The sequence below is a fragment of the Apus apus genome, chromosome 2 (assembly GCF_020740795.1).
Source record: "Apus apus isolate bApuApu2 chromosome 2, bApuApu2.pri.cur, whole genome shotgun sequence".
In the NCBI taxonomy this organism is placed as follows: domain Eukaryota; kingdom Metazoa; phylum Chordata; class Aves; order Apodiformes; family Apodidae; genus Apus; species Apus apus.
In genome coordinates, this window is record NC_067283.1 from 147409991 (window position 1) to 147429709 (window position 19719).

Here is a 19719-nt window from a genome sequence, read left to right on the forward strand (position 1 = left end):
CAGATTGCTCTAGGCCACTGCCAGAGGATATGTGCGATACCCAGAGTGTACTAACATGAGAACACTGCTGTATACAGTAAATATTTCTTCAGGCCTCAATGTAAGCGGGATACCAGACAGACCTACTAATGCACAGAAGATCATATTTTGTCCTTCAGAGGAGTTGGGATTTGCAGGCAGGAGCATCTGCCCTCCTCAGTTCTGGGACTGGCAGAACAGTGTTGGGAATGAGGCTCCTATTCTTTCCCTTTAAGTTTTCTTGATTAGTCAGACCCACTACCATGAAAATTCACATGAACTCTACAATCTGCAGACCCCCACCACACTACTTCCTGTCTCTGTGTCTCTGGCAAGACACTGAGTTGAGGGGGCAACATAAATCATCCATCATGTAACTCTACCCTGATGGCAGCAGCTGTCCAGTGATCCCTACAAAGACAGGCTCTGGTTGTCCTTCCATAGAGCAGTTCAGGGGAGACATGGCCCAGGGAAATAACTCAACTTCCAGGTTCTTTGTGGGATGCTCTGGTCCTCCAGAGAACAACCATACGGCTGCTCTCATTTTGGAAAGGTCTCTCAGTGCTGCCCCTTGCCTGCAGCAGCCCAGGCACTTCGTAAGTCTCCAGAACAATCCTTGCCAGAGGGAGGGCTGGGCAGCAACGTGCCTGATGCAATCCAACCCTCCCTGCTTTTGCTCTGATGGGAGCAAGGTGAAAGGAGCAGGAATCCAGCCTTGCCACCTCACATGAAGCTCTGCAGTCACTGCTGGCTGCTGACAGCCAAAGTAGAGCCCTCTCTCCTGCATTGTTATGGGAGGGAGGTCATCAGTTTAACCGCACTGGAGTAATGCCAGCCCTTTGAGTAAACTTTCCAAAGCTGTGCTAAGGCATTGTTTAATTTTGATTTCCAAGTGACCTCCAATTTTTCTGGATATGTAAGGGTAACAGAACATCCATTTCCAGGAGTTTATCTCTGGTGGCGGGCACAGGACCTACCCCAGAGGTTCCCAGGGGACGGAGGAGAGAGGTGAAGACTCTTGGCTCTCCTCTGCTCCTTCAAACACATCACTCTCCCCACCCTCCAAAGACCAGCACCACATGCCACCTATACCAGCAGGGCCAAACAATGCAACAAATCCTCCCATAACTCCCTTCCCCAGCAACTCAATATTCTTTTTCCTTATCATCCCCCCACCCCCCCCCCCAGCAAATTTCTACCCTTTCCTACCAGTCTACTGTCCACTTTAACTTGTGCAAGTAAACCTGCTTGCATGGGTCATGCTGCAAATGAAAATGATGCCAGGATGTCAATTGAAAAATGGACTTGGCAAAGAACCAAACCAACCTAGAGTCATTCTTGTGATGTCAATTACTTCAGTGACTGATTTATACTGCAGCCCCATTAACAGCAATACAGTAACAGCAGAGGAAAGTAAACCACAGCTGAGGAGAAGAAACAAGTGTCTTAGGGGGGAAACATTTATTGATGAGGAAACGGTGGGTGAACCCTGGCCCCAGTGTGGGAGTCAGACCACATCCAGGGCTCTGAAGAGCACAGTGCATCTCAAGCTGCATGCATAACACCCCAGCAAAGAAGTTAAAGGATTGCTGTAAAAACACTGGCAATTGCTAACATTTTGCAGTGCTGCAAGTAGCACGGGTATTGGCACAAGGTCAGCAGCATCTGTGCAGCTCTCTGCTGACTAGCAACTGAGCCCTACAGGGAAGAGAATCTGCAAGGACAGGAGTGGGACAAAGCAAAGGAAGTGCAAGCTGCAAATCTGTGCTTGCCTTGCTCAGCATCAGATGAATATTAATTCTCTGCTGGTTTGCACAGCCACACAAAGGCCTGTTCTTACTAATTTTAGCCCTTGCCTAATTTGAAACTACAAGCATGGTATTTTCATAGTGGGTTTTTTTTCCTCTTCTTAACAGGTTGTAAGCTGCCAGATGCACCCATGATAGCTGAGAAATTAGTGCTGTCCAAGGGGAGGTAGGAAACCTTTGTTAGAAATAAGAAGCAGATAGAAAAAACCTGCACATTAAAACATGCTGTTAGGCTCCAAGAACAAGTCTTCGAGGCAGACCAGCTTGCCTGTGCTGGGCTGAAGAACGGAGCAGGGTCTCTGGCCTGGCTGCATTCTGGTCTGGAGCATGGATCTTCCTCAAACCCTGCATATGTCCTGCCATCTCTCAGCAGAGTACACACAGACACCCCCAATACAAGGACATGGAGCTGTTGGAGTGAGTCCAGAGGGCCATGAAGATGGTCTGAGGGCTGGAGAACCTCTCCTATGAAGACAGGCTGAGAGAGTTGGGGTTGTTCAGCCTGGAGAGGAGAGGGCTCCGGGGAAACCTTATAGCGGCCTTCCAGTACCTGAAGGGGCTGAAGGAAAGCTGGGGAGGGGCTTTTACAAGGGCTTGTAGCGATACAACTAGGGATAATTGCTTTAAAATGAAAGAAGGGAGATTTAGGTTAAACATCAGGAAGAAATTCTTGAGTGTGAGGGTGATGAGACACTGGAACAGGTTGCCCAGGCAGGTTGTGGATGCCCCCTCCCTGGAGGTGTTCAAGGCCAAGTTGGATGGGGTGTTGAGCAACCTGGTCTAGTGGGAGGTAGGTGTCCCTGCCCTTGCAGGGGGGGAGGTGGAACCAGATGATCTTTAAGGTCCCTTCCAACTCAAATCATTCTGTGATTCCATGATCTCGCTGCACCCCATCCCTGAGCACAGATATAACCATCTTCATTCTTCTACCTTCACTCTCTCCACCCAGACAGAAACCCTATTTACAAGCCTTTGCTCTTCCTGACCCAAATTACACCTGCACCCAGACCCCCTCTCCCTGGCTCTGCTCCTTTCCCCCCACACGTGCCAGCACTGTCTCCCTGCCTCTGCTCCTCCTCTCACACAGTGATCTGTTGCTCATCTCCCGCAGAGGTGAACAGCAGATGGAAGTGATGAGCCTGCCTGCAACGGGCAGCAACTCTGCACTCAAACCGCGTGTGAAAAAGTGGTGAAGTGCGGAAACATTTGTGAGAGGAAGTGCATGGGCGGAGGGAAAGGCCTGGAGTGAACAAAAAACATCGAAACTTGAGTACTGAGTGTTCAACATGGGTAAAAGGACACCGAGTTTACAAAATGCTACGCAAATGCATGTACTCTAGGGAACAAGAGGTGTACAAATACTGGAAAGAAAGAGAAGGCTCAAAATAAGAAGTGTAAGAGCTACTGCCCTAACAGCAGCACAGGTAGCTCCTGTGAGGGTGAGTAGGGAAGACACCAGACCACAGATGATGGCCTTGTTTTGGACATGCACCTCTCTGGATGACAAAACCCAGCTAGTAACCTGGAGGGTCTCAAAGTCCAAATGGTCTGATGGTCTCTCACTAAGCATGGACACAGATCTTAGCAGTTATTAATAGACTACATGCCCCTGCACTTTTTAATTTAGTAATTTCAAGTAAAGCACTTTAAAGATACATATATTATTTTTTTTTTTTAAATGAACTGTTATTTCTAGAAAATCAAACCAGAAGCCCAGTTCTGCTGTTATTAACAGAGCAGTAGTTCCTCAGTTAAGATTTGTCCCTGTCACATGTAGCAGAGCAGGGACCAAGGAATAAAATTCCCAGTTTTTCAGCTTATTATTTGTGCATTCCTGACCTGTAAAACCTTCCCTCCTTCTCCAGCTTTGCAGAGCAAGATTGACCACACTATGGTTTCAGTAACACACCAGATTATGTTGTTTTTTATTTCCTTACAGGCCAAAAAATTTTACTCAAAGGGGCTGTTCCCAAGGCCAGCCAATTTTGCCCTCTGAGAACTACTCCATGAAACCTCAGCTCACACTGGTGCAAAGTTATTCATAAGAGTCACTCCTTTAACCACTCACCCAGTGAGTTGGTTGCATCCAAGTCACTGCTACAGACAAGGTGAATGAGTAATTAACAGGTAAACAGCTATTAAGACAGGCACAGAAAATGGTACAGGTTTGGTTGCATCTCATTTTCCTTCCCACATATTTCTAACCAGCATGTTCTGCTGGGATTGCCTGCAAAACGAGGTTCATTTCAACACATAGTAAGAATCCCTGTGTCGGTTTGATTTTAAAAGAATATAAAAGAATAACGGAAGTGATCTGAGAGTTGTCTGTATATTATTCCTTAAAGTCCCTTCCAACCTTAACCATTCTATGAATCCATGATTCCCCAAATTTGGCCGTGGAGGAGCTCAAACATACACACTTGGAGTGACACTGCTCCCTCGGAGGCTACGAGGAGTGAATGCTCTTGGAAAGCAGGCAGTGTGTTCATGCCACCGGTTACAGTGATTGCTGCTGACAGGTTCTTCATGGTATCACAACAAATTAGGTCACACATTAGATTTTCATAGCACAGATTAGAACTAGTGTCTATATTTTTTTCTTAAATAGAGAAGGTTATGGTGAGGAGGTTTGACCTCAACACTGGGAAGGCGGCAGATGCCGGGGTGAGGGGGAGCATTGCTAATTTTGGCCGAGACAAAGACTGACTTAGTGAGACTCAGATAGAATTTCTGGTTTTCTGCTGTAGTCAGAAGACTGGGTATTTTTCCCTTCCTATCCAGCATGCCTTTGAGAAATAAAGAGTTTGTTCAGTAGATACCCTGGAGTAGACCTTACAGCATTTCTGCACAGCAGGTATCAAACCCAGCATTTTATAAAAACAGCATTTTTGAGAATAGAAAAGCAGCCTGTAGCATATATATATATATACATATATATATATAAACACCTGCTGGGAATGGAAACCAAAGCTATCTATTAGACTTATCTGACGTAATACCACAAGGTAACACATACACACTCAGTTTGAGCATCTCTGTTGTAGAAAGATCTTCAAGCAATAATAAATTAATGTGTGCAACCAAAAAAACCAGCAAACCAAAAAACAACCCACTGGGGGGAAGAGTTTTAAAATACACCCAAGCAAGGACAGTAATAGAACACAGGCTCCAGAAGAAAATCCAAGCTATATCAAGCTCCACACAGAGCAGCACAGAACAAAGGTTTCCAACAGCTGAGTAACTGCCAACACTGTGCTAAGTGCGTCCTACCCACTGCCAGATACAGCCTGACTGCAGATTTGCAGCCCCTGCTCCAGCAACTGTATTCCAGCAGACTGTCAGCACCGTGCTCTGCTCCCAGCTGCCTCCTCCCACAGAGCTGTGCTGCTGCCTGGGAGCCGGGGAGCCTGATTCAGCTCCCAGTGGAACCCTTCAGGTCTGCATGAGGGCAGTGATTCAGCAGATAAGCAAGCTCACAGCCATGGTAGACACTAAAGGAAAACCTAAACCAGATGATTAAGAAGATAGGTCTTAGACTAAGGTAACCTCAGAGAAAAGCCTTTTTAACACTGGTTTGAGAGAGTGCTGCAGAAATGACCTTCAGCTTACAGAAACAGTCCTGATATCCACAATGGGCTGACACTCCTGCATCTACTTTGCTTGGGTGGCCAAGAGACCTGCAATGACTCCCAGCTGAGCCTCTGGAGCATGTATTTAGTCAACCAGACCAGGCCAGTTCATACCTGCAGAGAAATCTGCCTGCAGTCTCTAATGAAGTTCTCAAGGCTGTTTGCAGGCAGAGGATACGGCCTCTCTTCCTGTTCCCAGTGAGGCAAGATGAGCACATGATGCTGTGCCTGTTCCCCATCTGCAGGTTCAGACAGGCCAGTGCTCAGTGCCCTCCACTCTGCCTCAGACCAGCCTGACCAGCCCCATTCAGCTGCCAGCCTGGCCCACCTGAATCACCACAGCTGGGGCTCCAGCTCTAAACCGACCTCACCCTTCACTTCAGCAAAAGTTTTTCACAGGAGATAAGCTTTTACTTTCAAAATACTCTTGGCCTTGTTCTGCTCCAACAAGCAGAGGAAGTATCTCAGTCAAATATCAGTCTTTATTCTTGTGAGCTGCTATTTATCCTCTGATACCTTTGAGTAAAAAGAAATGCAGTTAAAAGTGGTAGTGCCCTCCCAAGCTCTACAGGCAGCACGAAGCTTTTAACTACCCTCTGTGCATCACCTTCTTCCACTGTTCTTACTGGGCATGCTCACATTTAGAGGAACAGAATGAGGGCTAATTATTTTTTTCTCAAGCTTGAGCTGTGATGTGCAGATTATGGAATATCCATCACATAAACTCCTTTGCTGAACAGTCTGAACTATCGATCTCAGTTAGAGAAACGGATGCTCTAGACATTATTGGAAATGCTTTTAAAAGTCCTTTTGGTATGACCATTCCTGCTGGGTCTCAAGCACTTGTGGCTAAGAAGGCCAATGGCATCCTGGGGTGTATTAGAAAGGGTGTGGTTAGTAGGTCAAGAGAGGTTCTCCTCCCCCTCTATTCTGCATTGGTGAGGCCGCATCTGGAGTATTGTGTCCAGTTCTGGGCCCCTCAGTTCAAGAAGGACAGGGAACTGCTGGAAAGAGTCCAGCGCAGAGCCACAAAGATGATGAAGGGAGTGGAACATCTCCCTTATGAGGAAAGGCTGAGGGAGCTGGGTCTCTTTAGTTTGGAGAAAAGGAGACTGAGGGGTGACCTCATCAATGTTTACAAATACGTAAAGGGTGAGTGTCAAGAAGATGGAGTTAAGCTTTTTTCCGTGATGACCAGTGATAGGACAAGGAGTAATGGATACAAATTGGAGCATAGGAGGTTTAAGGTGAATATCAGAAAAAATTTTTTTTACTGTGAGAGTGACAGAGCACTGGAAGAGGCTGCCCAGAGAGGCTGTGGAGTCTCCTTCTCTGGAGACATTCAAAACCCGCCTGGACACCTTCCTGTGTGATGTACTCTAGGTGACCCTGCTCTGGCAGGGGGGTTGGACTAGATGATCTTTCGAGGTCCCTTCCAACCCCTATGATTCTATGATTCTATGACTCCAAGCAGAGCACTGCCTCAGAGCTGCTCACGAACCCCGTCGCGCTGGAGGTGCTTCTACTGCTGAGCCACGGAGAAAACCACAGCACCCACCTCTGGAGCACCCTGGGAAAGCAAGTGGTGACAACCATCGGGAAATGCACTAACGAGGCCTCTTGGTTTGATCAGTGCTCAAAGCAAATAAGCGCAGAGCAGCAGGTAGGAACTGCTGCCTGCAACAGCAGCTTGAGAACATCCAGCTGGCTCCTGGTCCCTGCTGAGCAGGGATGCAGCAGGGGCCAAGTGCTGCCTCTTACCAAGGCGAGATGACCCCGAGCAGCAATTCCATGCAGCGTTGATTATCAAAACGACCCAGGGTGCTCATGTGCATCTGAGGGTCCCTCAGAGCTCATGCAGGCACCCTGAATGCTTCCCCCATCCCCACAGCAGCAGTACTGGCATCCTCAACACGAAACAGGCAGCAGCCACCAGGCTTGGTTTCAGTCAAGCACTGAAACAAAGATGACGTTGCACTTCTGACAAAATCCCACATCCCTTCAAAACACTTCTTGTTTCAGGGTGCAGATGTGGGGTTTGCTTAATACGAATGAAAAAAAAGGGCCTCTCTGCTGGTTTAGTCACACACCTAACAAACATGAAATAAAAGCTACAACCCTATGGCTTTCTGGAGCATGTATACTAAAGAATTATTATTAGAGTTAATTTTTAAATGGGTAATGGTGCCCTAAACCATACAGCCAGTTCATCTTCATGGTTTAGGGGATGCTCTGTGTTATTTCCTCTCGCTACAACTTGCTTAAGAAAGGGGTAGTGTTCACATAAAGTCATGATGACAACCACACCACCATCCAGGCAAGGAAGAACCCCAAAGCAGAAGTGCTTGCCTCCTTTCTGACCATTCCAGTGCATTTCTGGCTGCTCGGTTCAACTTTTCAATATTTAGCCATCAGCAGATGCGAGATTTGCGTGTAACAGCGATGACTGAGAAGCCTCCAGCCTAGCGCTTGTCGGAGCATCAGGAGGCAGCCGAGCGCAGCACAGGCAGCTCAGAGCACGAAGCAGCCTGCTGACACCCCCACCGCTGCTCCCCGGCCAGCACGGCCGTGAGCAGCACCCACCGGGAGCAGGGCGCAGCACCGCGGCTGCCCCTCAAGCCGAACACCCCGGCTTCCCGCTGCTCGGGGTCAGCCTGGCAGTTGCTGGAGCCAGGCTGGTGCGAGGGCTGTTACACCGCTTGCCGGACCTGTCGTCTCCTCTCCCCAGCCCGTCGCCCCTCGCAGACACGAGGGAGGCTCCTGCCCCGGGCGGGCACCGAGGGAAACCGAGGCGGCGGCTCCGGCCGTCAGGCCGGCACGGGGACTCGGCGCGGGGCCCCCCGGCTGCCCTCGCCGCCTCCGCCCGCGACCTGACCGAGCGCCAGGGCGGCAGACGAGGGGCCGGGCTGCCCCGGGGGGATCACCCTGCCCCGCGGGACTGCGCCTGCCCGCCCCGGGCGGCAGCGGGGCGGGAGCCAATCTTACCCCGGCCGCCCCTCGGCTCTTCCCCTGCTCCCCTCCTCCCCGCTCCCCTCAGGCTCCCAGCCGCAGGTTCCCCTCAGGGGCCCCGCACTCCGTTCCCCTCCGGCGATCTCCCGCTCCCCTCAGGCGACAACCGGCTCCCCAGACGCCCGCCCCCGGCTGCCCCGCCCCGCCGCGCCTCTCCCGGCCCCGCTCCGCTTTACCTGAGCGGCGGGCGGCCCGCGGGGCGCACTCCGGCCTTCCGCGCTGCCGGGCGGCGGCGTCACGGCCACAGGTTGGCGGCGGGCGGCGGGCGCGGCGCCGCATCGCTATAAAAGGAAGCGGCGCGGGGGGGAGGGAGAGGCGGCCCCGGCCCCTCCGCCGCGCCCGGCCGCCGTGCTTCCCCCCCACACACACCCCCCCGGGGCAGGGAGCAGCGGCTTCAGGCCGGGGTGGCCCCCGCGGGGCGGGTGGCACTGGTGTGGGGTGTTCCTGCCCTCTACGTGTTTCTCTGCAGCCGGGGGTCGGAGCCCCCCCCCCACCTCAGCCCCCAGGCGGGTGGAGGGTTGGTGGCCACGTCCCAGGGGTTGGGGATGGATCCCCCATGAGAAGCCGGCGATGTCCCTGTCCTTAGGCACCAGGGTAGGTTCGGACAGTCTGGGCAAGCCTGTGACAGAACACAGCATGAGGGAGGCTTTGCAAACCTAAGGAAGTACCGCGGGAGCACCTTGCAGACTTCCACTGGACGTGCACCAAAACCAACCCTCAACAACAGCTCCTCTGGAGCACTGAGCGGGCTTGAGCTGCCGGCTGCCACCGGGGGAAGGCAACAGGCCTGGAGAAAAGGCTGCTGAGAACTCCAAATGGTTTGGTAGTCCCTGCTACAGTCAGGGCCCAGCCCCTGCAAGAAGATGTTAAGGCTGCTCCTCACAAACTAAGGAACAAAACTCATCAAAGCTGAATTTTTCTTTCAAACCCAGCCAGCTCCTTCCAGCTCAGGAGCTGCACTTGGACACTGAAATGCTTGTGACAGCCCTGGGGCACCTTGCTCCGTTTCTCCTCCCATCTTGTGTTGATGACCAACAGCATCGTGGTTGCAGGAGAAGCAAAGGTCCCCACCCCAATCTGCCCACCAGAAGCTCTCCCTTCAACAACAGATGCTGTTTTTCTCCTGCACTGTCAATCTCTTTCAGGAAGGGACAGGGATTCAATGGGGTTAACGTGTCTTAAGGTAATTTCTCTAACTGGTATTTGCTGCCCAGCTTTACTGTCAGTTGATGGTGGGGGGTTGTGATGCTTCAGCTTGCTCTGCAGCCCCAGAAGCCCCATGCAGCTACAATGGCTGCAAGTCCTGTCTTTGGCCCAAAACAGATGGGACGGGCAGCAGTGAGGCTGAGAAGTCACGTAGATAAGAAGACCCCTATGCAGAAGTACTCTACACTCAGTTCCTTCTTTTATATTCCATCAGGCACACAGCTAAAGCTACATAGAGAACACAGCAAAGCCAGGCATTTGCTGTACAGACAAGGAGGTGTTGACCCTCTGTCTAAATAAACTCTTACAGAGGCCACATTTTTGCATTAAAAACATGTAGGGCAGAACCCTGCCATGGGCAAGTGAGAGGAACAAAATGCTGCTCTTCATGATTTTGAAGAAGTGAGGGTTTTTCCATCCCTAAATTTAGTATTTTCTTTTTCAGCTTTCTGCATCCTGGCAGGAAAAGGGGGACAGAAGGAGCTTTTCTGCTGGACCCAGCAGCATCTCACTTAGACATACCTGGTGGGAACACAGATGCCAAGTTAAAGGATGGTTCTGAGAAAAATTCATCCCTAAGCAAGGTGGCTGTTCCAGACTTGCTCCAAGGAGCTGATGGGGGTGCCAGAGCCATGTTTAAAGTCGGGCTGTTGCCAGGGTCTGGTCTGACAGGGCAGCAGCACTTGCTTGCTTACAGCCAAATGCTCCTGTTCACTGGACCTTGGACCCTGCTTGAACATCTGGTGCCTTCTGATCCTTCACCAGGCCCAGCTACTACAGCAGCTACTTCAGCACCTACTTGCATAGTGCTGACCAGATGGTCTGCCTGCCCTGCTGCTCTCCTCCCCCCATTATCATTTGTTAAGATCTTGCTGCCTCTCATGAATAAGGGACCTTTACTTCCTTGAATATGTGAATCTTCACATTACCTTGAGCTCCGAGTTGAGTACCTGGCCCACCTATAGGCACTGCTCACAAGAGAGCTGCTGATTCCTTGTTATTGATCCTCACATCAATGATGGAATAATTCATACTCTTTCAAAGGAGTCCAAGTTGTGGTTGTGTTGCCCCCAGCCCCTGCCCTTCCCACACCTCCACTTTGTAGCACATGTGGAGTTCAGATTCCTTCTTACATTCTGCAGAAGACTTGGAAGTCCCCATCCTCCAGCATCACTCACTACAAGTTCATGTCACATGAAACTCAATGTTTCTTGACTCCAGATGTCCAAGCTGCTAAATTTCCTTTGTAAGCAGGCCAGCAGCTCTGTGCATGCTATAGAGGCAGGTTGAGCATTTGTTCTCCTGTTTCTGCAGAGGTTGGCCCAGTTCCCGTAGGGAAGATGGAGACCGAGGAAGATCCTGGATTGCAAATCTGCCCTTCAGGTCAGAACTACTGCAATGGTCTTGGTGTTGCTCCATAAGGCTTTTTTTTCCAGCTCCTGGATGGGCTTCCACATAATTAAAGGTCTCATCTGAAATGAGAGCAGGTGGCTGCCTGCAGCTCACTTACTGCTCAGCTACCTGGGGCCTCTTGCTTTCCTTGCTAGTTGCTCAAGTAAAGCTTCAGCTTTTAATTGAAAATGTACAATGAATAGAGGGAAAGCTAGCACACAAGTATGTAGGTCTAGAGCAATGGGTGGGATGGCTTGCAGTATGGGCAGGTGATTACAGGCGATACAATCTTTGCTAATGTGAGAAAACATGTCTGCTTTCCTGTCTGAAGCAGTATGTGGCTACTGGTGTCACCAGCTCACTAAGGAAGTCTACAGGCTCCACCAGAAAACCACCACAAAACCCCTGCTTAACCAACAAACAGCTGCTGACCTCCTCTGTGCACATTCAGCTCGAGAGGGGGCTTGTCTTTCTTCAGTCTGAAGTTCAGAAGCATGTTTCAGTCCTTTTTGGTGAGTGAGTTTATTTCTATGTAAACACCAACAACTCCAGCTCAGAGGCGTGATTACACTTACACCTGTAGCAGAGATGTGGGAGGAGGGAGAGATGAAAAACATTACCAAACAACTTTTGAGAGCAGCTTCAGACTTCAACTATTGCACACTACTCCCTAACTCTTGTTAGTTACAGGCAGAACTAGTATTTTCTTTCTGTAGTAATCCCTGGGGAAGAGGGAAAATAAATTTGTTACCCCCCCAAAGGAAAAAGCCTAATGCTACTGCTCTGAAGTGAACAAAGGTAAATACAATAAACCAACCTCTAACACAGCCATTCTAGAGCAGTCTAGTTTGAGTGTTCAAGGGTGATTCACCTACACAGTATAACTGTGAAAGAAAAATCAGATTTCTAAATTTCTGGTGCTAAATGAAGCACAAGAAACATCTTAATGTCTTAGGGAAAAATATCCCATGGGGAAAAAAAAAAAAAATCCCATGGGGGAACAGACTTTGCCTCACACTGCCCATCAGTGAAAAACAACAAGAACAAGGAGAGGGAATGTTTCTTACAAGACACTAAAAAAAAAAAAAAAAAGACAAAATTGGTAGAAACTGCAGAGCAACATTAACACTGGATTTAAAGTTCCAGGTATGCTAGGAGCTCATTCAAAACATTTTTCAGGTAGTGCAGCAAACGAACGATCAGCTTCTCCTCTGCTCTGCCATGGTTAGGAGATGTGACAGCTGTCACAACTTGTTTGTCTCCCACCCCCAATATTATAAAAAGAGACCAGAGCAGACATCCGTTTCACTGCAGACAGGAGGATCTGTTCTGTATTTCCAGAGGAACAAGGCAAAGCCTGTACCGTGACACACTATCGTTCTTAGTGTCACTCCAACAGCAGCTGACGAGAACTAGTCAAGACTCGCAGGTTCTGGGCACGCTGCAGCACCGGGGGGTGCAGGCTTAAGGACAAGTTGACAAACAGCTCTTAGCTTATCTCAAGAAGAAACTTGAGCACTCTCTCAGCAGATGACTGAGCTGTAAATCATGTTATGTATAGCAATAAAAGTATCATTAAGATAACTGGAAATAGTTGGTTTGTATTAGATAAGAAAAATTTTGGCTTGCAGCTATATAGATGAAAACATCTGTGTGCATTCTGTATCCATCTGAAAAGCCTTCAGCTGTGTTTTAGAAGGCTTTAAGTCTCATAAAAGCACCCCCAATAGCCTTAAGCTCAGGTCTAAGTTGTTGTCTGTAAGAACTTAAGGTCTGGAGCTGAATTTTATTTACTTAGGGATGTTTACTCCTGGGCCATATTCTGTTCTCTTGGCATTCAAGGGCAACTGGTCTAGGGTGACTGGCACGAAACTATGCATTTGTAACAGGGTAAAGCATGAGGAAAGGAGGGGTTTTTTTTTTGTTGATGCTCAGGTGAACTGTCACGTACAATGACAGAGTCTGGGGAGGGGGGAAGCATGTGAAAACAAATTGTACTTACAGAGTTGGAGTGTCTGGGCAGGGAAGGAGAGCTCTTGCTGAACTTCAGTAATTGGTATTTAAGATTTGCACCACTTTCACTGGTTTTGATTACCAGTGAGTCTCTGTTCAACTATGAGCTTGGAGTTTGCCAGGAAACAGGTAAGTAGACTGACATTTTGAACAAGGGAGTTCTCTGGGCACACGTTTTTCTTGGCCACTTTGGCTCCAACCAGTATATGAGATATCCACCTCAATTTTGACTTTCAAAAGGAAATCAATACATGTTACTGGAGAACAAGTAATACAAGTAAAACAAGAACAACTGAGGATATTGGAAAAAATAGATTTCTGAATGCTGTTACCTGAAATATTGTGACAAGGTAGAAACTGAGCAAGAGCAGAATATTTAACCAGACCCCGTCTGTATATGTCATACACCCCTCGCCCCATGTGTTTAGTCTATGTAAATTTAAAAGCCCCAAACTAGAGCAGAATATTTTATGACAAACCCAGGCTATGCCTACAATTCAGTGTTCACAGAACCACAGAATGGTTTGGGTTGGAAGAGACCTTAAAGATCATCTAGTTCTAACTCCCCTGCATGAGCAGGGATACCTTCCAATGGAACAGGTTGGTGAAAGCCCTATCTAATCTGGCCTTGAAGCTATCATATCACAGCTGCCTCCTGAGCCCTGTGCTGTTGCAGTTACTGTTTTCGATACAAGCCAGATCTGATAACTCCACACTCCAGCTTTTCCTGTGGCTAGAGTTCTCATTGCTTTCTAGCAATTTCAAGTGACTTGTTCTTCTTCGAGCAGCTTTGATAGCAACAGATCTTAAAATAAGAAACTTCCAAGAACCAGGTTAGGGACAGGAAAAATAAACTCTGCAAGCTGGGTTGAAACTGATATTCTAAGCAATAAAGTCACTCCATCCAGAAAAGGTTAGTGCTGCTCCCGTTGGTTTGAGAGCTACTGTTGGGTTTGGTAATCCTGCCCAGTGCAGGAAAAAGGGCTGTGCTGAGCTGCTCTTTTCAACCCAAAGGGCCAGCTGTAGGAGACAAGACGCACCAGGCTGGCTTTCCAAAGAGCCTACTGGAGCTGGAGAGAAAGCAATTGAAACTCATGGACAAAATAAGTGTTTTGATGCTAACTTTAGTAAAGTTTTCCATAGAGAGACAGTTGCATCCATATTTAACAGCTGTTAAGGAGATACACATTTAATTGCATTATATAAGGGGTACTTTATATTGAAGAGAAAACATTTCAAGTGTTTTCGTTCTACCTGTTTGGAACCCAGACTTTCTCCCTAGAAGATACTCCAGTTGACAAAAGGGCCTCGTTCAGATATCTGGGATCAACTGAATACATTTATTTAAAGCAATTTTAAATATTAAAAAAGTAGAAATTAACACATACAGTACTTAAAAACTGTCACATTAAATACATGTGAATAGACATGTGTACTGATGTTTTACCTTAACATTCAATGAGAAGTCAAGATTTTAACTAGTGGCATGACCAGATCTGATTTCTGTACACGTTGATGTACTATGTAATAAAAAAATAAATAGCAACTGTTGTTCAACAGTAAATAAGACATCATCTGCAGAGCATACTTCCCCCTCTGGGGGCATCTTCCCCTGACCCTCCCCCCAACCCCTTATCAGCTAATTTTTCCATAAAGATTTAGACTTTCCAAATACTATGTCATGTACAAAATTGCAGACAGTGGCTCATTGAGTTCAAATATAATACTGTACTTAAACTCAATCAATATCATACATTTTCAGATTTCTTATGACCCACAATAAGCCAGAATAAACAGAACTATTGTTCCCGATGGAACTAATTCAACTTTATAAAATGCATATGTATACTATTTTAAAGAGCGTAGAAAAGAATAGACATTTGACTCTACATAATTTTACATGCCTAGGTTTTCTTTATATGATTTCTTTTATCAGTTTATTTCAAGATCACTTAAAAATACAATTGATCACAAAAGTGAATAGGTTTTGTTCTTTAATGCAACTTAAAAACACTGTAGTAATGGATAAAACGGAATGCTAAATAAATGCTAGTCCTGACTTCCTTTCCATAAAAAACAGAATAAAGTCTGAAATACTGGAGCTGGTAATACTGAGGATTAAATGCCAGCAGGCTCACTCACTCACCGCATAATTCTTTTTTTGTTTAATAAACTTTTCTTATAAATGATAAAACCATTAACAGTTCATAAATGTTTTGCATTTTTTTTCCATATGGGGTTTAGGCCAGTATTTGTTTCTATATTAACCACAAACAGAATTAAATATTCACTGACTACAGCCTTGTAAAACTGAAATAAAAATGAAAGCCCTCAAAGTCTGAGATGTGCTTTTATGAAATAAAAATCCTTCCATGCAGCCAAGACAATCTGCTTTGAAATAGCAGTACTAGGTACTGAAGCCAAAATAACATTGAAAGCAACTAATACAAAACTACATATGAAAGTCATGGAACCTGCTACAGACAAACTATGGGAAAAAAACACAACTGTGTGATGTTTCGGAAGTTAAAAAAAAAATATGTTGAAAGTGACATAGGAAATGAAAGTTTCCAGTAATACACTGAAGTGTTTTCTGGCAATGCAGCTTTAAACCAACTTTCAAGAAACCTCAGGTAAAATGCAGCCTTCCAAAACTTTTCTTAGAAATTAGCTTTATGACAGTACGTCTGTTACTTGGTGCTTTGAATTAAGACTATGACAGAGTTCAGTGAACTCTACTAAAACTAGCCTGATACTTGTGATCTGAGTTCTAACATTGACAACCAGATCAAATGCATGAGAGGTCATCCTTAACATTCCACTTTTTAGAGCAATTAAAAATAATTTAGAATTATCTTCATATAACCACTTAAGAAATTTTATTTTAGGTAACTAACTTTTAGCAAGGTTGAAGACAGGAAAAAAACAATCCACAAAATAATTTTTCAAAGAGCCAATTTAGCTATAAACAAATACTGTTGCAAGCTCACAGTAATCTGAATAGCAATCAATTTAAAATGTTCTTTTCTTCAAATGTAGCTACATGACTACAGTGCTACTTTTGTACAAAGGCAGGTTTCAAGTAAGCGTCTAAATGCATGCATAATGTCAACAGACAACATCTTCTAGAAGTCCTTGGTCACTAAGGATTCAGTGAAAGAAACCAGCAAATTTCACATATATCTACTAAGAACAATATGACTAATTTGCATTAAAGTAAGTTTTTGAATGAAATAAATTTGTAACTTTTCACAGTGAGGTAATATCACAGGGGAACTGCAATCACAGTTTGGCATAGGTCCACATAATATAAACATGAAATGTTGTATGCACACCATAAAACATTACTGTTATCTGTAAAGTCAGTGAATATTTGTCTTCATAATTACACTTAACTGAGCACTATATTAAATAAATACCAAAGTGGGTTTCATAGCTGTAAACTGCATACACTTATAAACTGCAGACTGATTTTTAAATTGTCCAAAACCATTCACTCATTCTAACTTTCTGCTAACTGTATATTAAGAATACCAAGTTATTAGGAACAGTCATTTCTGTACAGTTACATGGTTGACAGAGACCACCTACATTTGGAAAGCTGGCAGTTCATACCTATTTTGAACAGCATAGACAGAAATGTAAGTGCTAGATGCCCAGGATGGCTTCAATGAACCCAATAAGGCGTGCCAGGTTCCAAGGCTACCATAATACTGGCAAAGGCAGAATAACACAGTATATTTACAATACATATAACTCAACCTCATGAGGTGAAACTTAAATGAATTCTTAATTTGTAACAGCAGCTATATATACAATTGTGCACAGGATTACAGGGAGGCAGCAGCGTTCGCTTTTGCTAAAAAGCCCGTCTTGCATGAAGAATGTGCAATGCTCAAGTTTAGGATTTTTTGTTTATTTTTACTAGTCTGACAGAATGTGCACAAAGGACACTGGAAAGACCCCTTTCCTCTCTGGCTGTCCTTCGATGTGGCCAATCTGCAACACAGGAGAAAAACGTACATATGTCTGTGTGTGTATATATATTTGCGCATGTGTATGTACACAGAGAGTTCACAGACTGCATTTACTTCACTCAGAAGCAGCAGAACTGCATGGATCCTACAGAGCATTTGAAAGTTCTTGGACAGGTTAAAGCAGACCTTAGTTAATGTTTGAATTTGCATAATGGAGCAAAAATAAAACTGTACAAGCATATTAGAAATAAGACAAATTAAGGCAACTAAATCTAAAGAGAACAACACTACTACAAATGAATAGGGAAACCTAGAAGGGGTACATCAGTCACTGAATTTTAAGACTCTCACCAAAACAAGCCTTATTTTCTTTTGTCTGATATATCTTGCTACTGCAAGTTAGTCTGTCTTTCAAATGCTTTCATCTTAGTTAACTGAATAAATGTCACTTGAGGGAAATGTCTGCTACAGTTGTGAAGCTAGTTACAATAATCTGCATGCTTCACTTAAAGTGAAAAAGGCCCAGCTGTTAAATTAGTATAATTCCTACTAATTTCTGTACGAGTGTTTATAAGAAATCACAGTATTGTCAGATTAAGTGTACTTCACATACTACTTGTATATGTTTTAAATAATAATACTGATAACAATAATAACAATAATAATAATTAAATAAATATCCAATCAACTTATAAAAAAATGAAAACAGAGCTTCTATATGAACTTTCTATGTTTAAAATGCATCATTCTAAACACCTGTTCAACTGACAGCACTGGAGGAGCAGCCTTGACTGACCACACAGCCCTGTTCTCATCCTGCTACAGTACTGCTCTCTACTTTCAGAATAACAGTGTAGCTCCTTCCTCTTCCACAGCTAACAAAATGGGAAGGGGAAACATGCAGGGCTGGCCATTTCCTCTTGTAGAGCCAAATTTTTGAAGCATATGAGTCAACAGCCCTCGTTTCCCTTCTCAGAAACACTCAGACTGGAGCACTTCATGGAACTCGTTGGGTATGTACCCAGTGATCTTAAAAAGCCACTTCACAAAACAGATTCAGCAACTAATGCAATCAGCTTTTTACTGGGCATTGCTCTTTTGAGTTGAAAATCTTCCACACTTAAATCATGGGTGAGGGGAAAACATGTAGCTAAAGCCAAACAGCAAAGGTTGTTCTGCACTGAGAGTAGGAAACAACAGGCAGCACTGTGGTAAGAATTTGTTTTAATTAAAATGGAATCAGTCTCATTTTCCTGACTAATAACTATTAGGTAACAAAGTATGATGTAGCAGGGCGTTGGAGGCCAGAAGTAGAATGTCAAGGAAGGACTGGAGCCTTCAAGTGGAATTGAGAAAGAACCTGATGTTAACACTCAGGAACCTAGGACAATATGTGGTCCAGAGTAAGGGGGAGTACAATACAAACCAATGGCACTGGAGGGAAGAAGAGAAAGAAAATGTTGACTACCTCTCATTTAAGGAGGAAAGCCATCAGCTTACAGCACTAATTACAAATAGTTCTTCAGTCTTCCAGCAAACCCTCTATGTATAACTTAACATTTCTGGTGAACTGAAGATAATGGCTCCTCTCATTTTTCATGAAGAGGGTAAAAATGCCAAAAGGAATAAAAATCACCACCTCTTCATTTAATGAAAGGCTAGTGTGCATTACTAAGAGTGGCATCTGTAAACATGTGTTGTTATGAGCCAGCAATAAAGCCAAACTTAGTTGGTTAATTTTAGCAGACTCCCAGGAAGAAACAGACCCTACCAGAGAAAGCAAGTCCTTTCTAATACAAGTTTAAGGGCTGGATGTTAGCTCAGGCAAAACACTCCTTAAACCCAACAAAACAAACTAAAATAACAACAAACCCCCCACATTTGAGAAAGAGGCTTTCCTCTAAAAGTCATCATGAAGTTACGTAGAACTATAAAAGGAAAAGATACATACCCACCACTCTTGGTCCTCTTCACCAGTTACAATAATGACTTCTCCTTCAACAAATGTCAGCTCATCATCATTATCTGCCTGACAGTCATAAATCGTCTTCACTCGCCTAACTTTGTTTTTCCCCTAAAAATAGAATGAAGTTTTAGATGAAGGGCATGAGGAACCTCAAACAAACCCCACATATATATGTTTTGCCTTTTAGTTATGTTTTTACAAGAAGGTAAAGACTAACAAATTGCTTTCCTCGCAACTGGGGACATGACATTCAAAACCACTGCTTCAACAATGACATTATACAAAAAAAATAAATCATTACCTTCACAGGTATGGGTTTTCATTCTCTTAAGATTCAGAAGTCCCAAGAGACTTCCATTGTTGTGCACAGCCTAAGCAACCTATGCTTCCTCCAGTAAAGACAGCTTAAGCAATGTCTTTACATTGTCCCAGTCCACCAACATCCTCTTTCTCATTTAAAACATACTTCATTAAAAAAACCACCATGAACAGAAAATGAAATCGAATCTACTCTGAAAGTTACAAGAGGGGTAAGGGCTGAGGAAAATGCTGCATTGAAACTCCAGTATTCCTCACAGTTTTGATTTTGAATCTAGTGAAAAAATATAGTAACCTTCGATTTCTGATCTGCTTATAGAACAGTAAGTTGTTTTTTTTATTATTTTTCATCCATTATGTTAGCAATTTTTCACTAAAAGACT

The 19719-nt window shown here is 45.1% G+C and overlaps 2 protein-coding genes across 6 annotated transcripts in view; both read right to left on the reverse strand.

Annotated features, from left to right (window-relative positions):
* CYRIB (CYFIP related Rac1 interactor B) overlaps window positions 1-8690 on the reverse strand; it is a 97724-nt gene extending 89034 nt beyond the window's left edge. Inside the window, exon 1 of the mRNA XM_051610210.1 lies at window positions 8641-8690. The gene's annotated coding sequence lies outside the window, so the exon portion shown is untranslated. The remainder of the gene's footprint in view (window positions 1-8640) is intronic.
* Window positions 8691-14394: 5704 nt separating this feature from the next.
* Window positions 14395-19719, reverse strand: part of ASAP1 (ArfGAP with SH3 domain, ankyrin repeat and PH domain 1) — a 156174-nt gene continuing 150849 nt past the window's right edge. For all 5 annotated transcript variants that reach the window (XM_051611203.1, XM_051611200.1, XM_051611199.1 and 2 more), the window contains 2 exons: window positions 19004-19126; window positions 14395-17074 (listed from right to left, as the gene is read on the reverse strand). In XM_051611203.1, coding sequence (XP_051467163.1) covers window positions 17000-17074; window positions 19004-19126 — 198 coding nt within the window. In that variant the 3' untranslated portion in view covers window positions 14395-16999. The remainder of the gene's footprint in view (window positions 17075-19003; window positions 19127-19719) is intronic.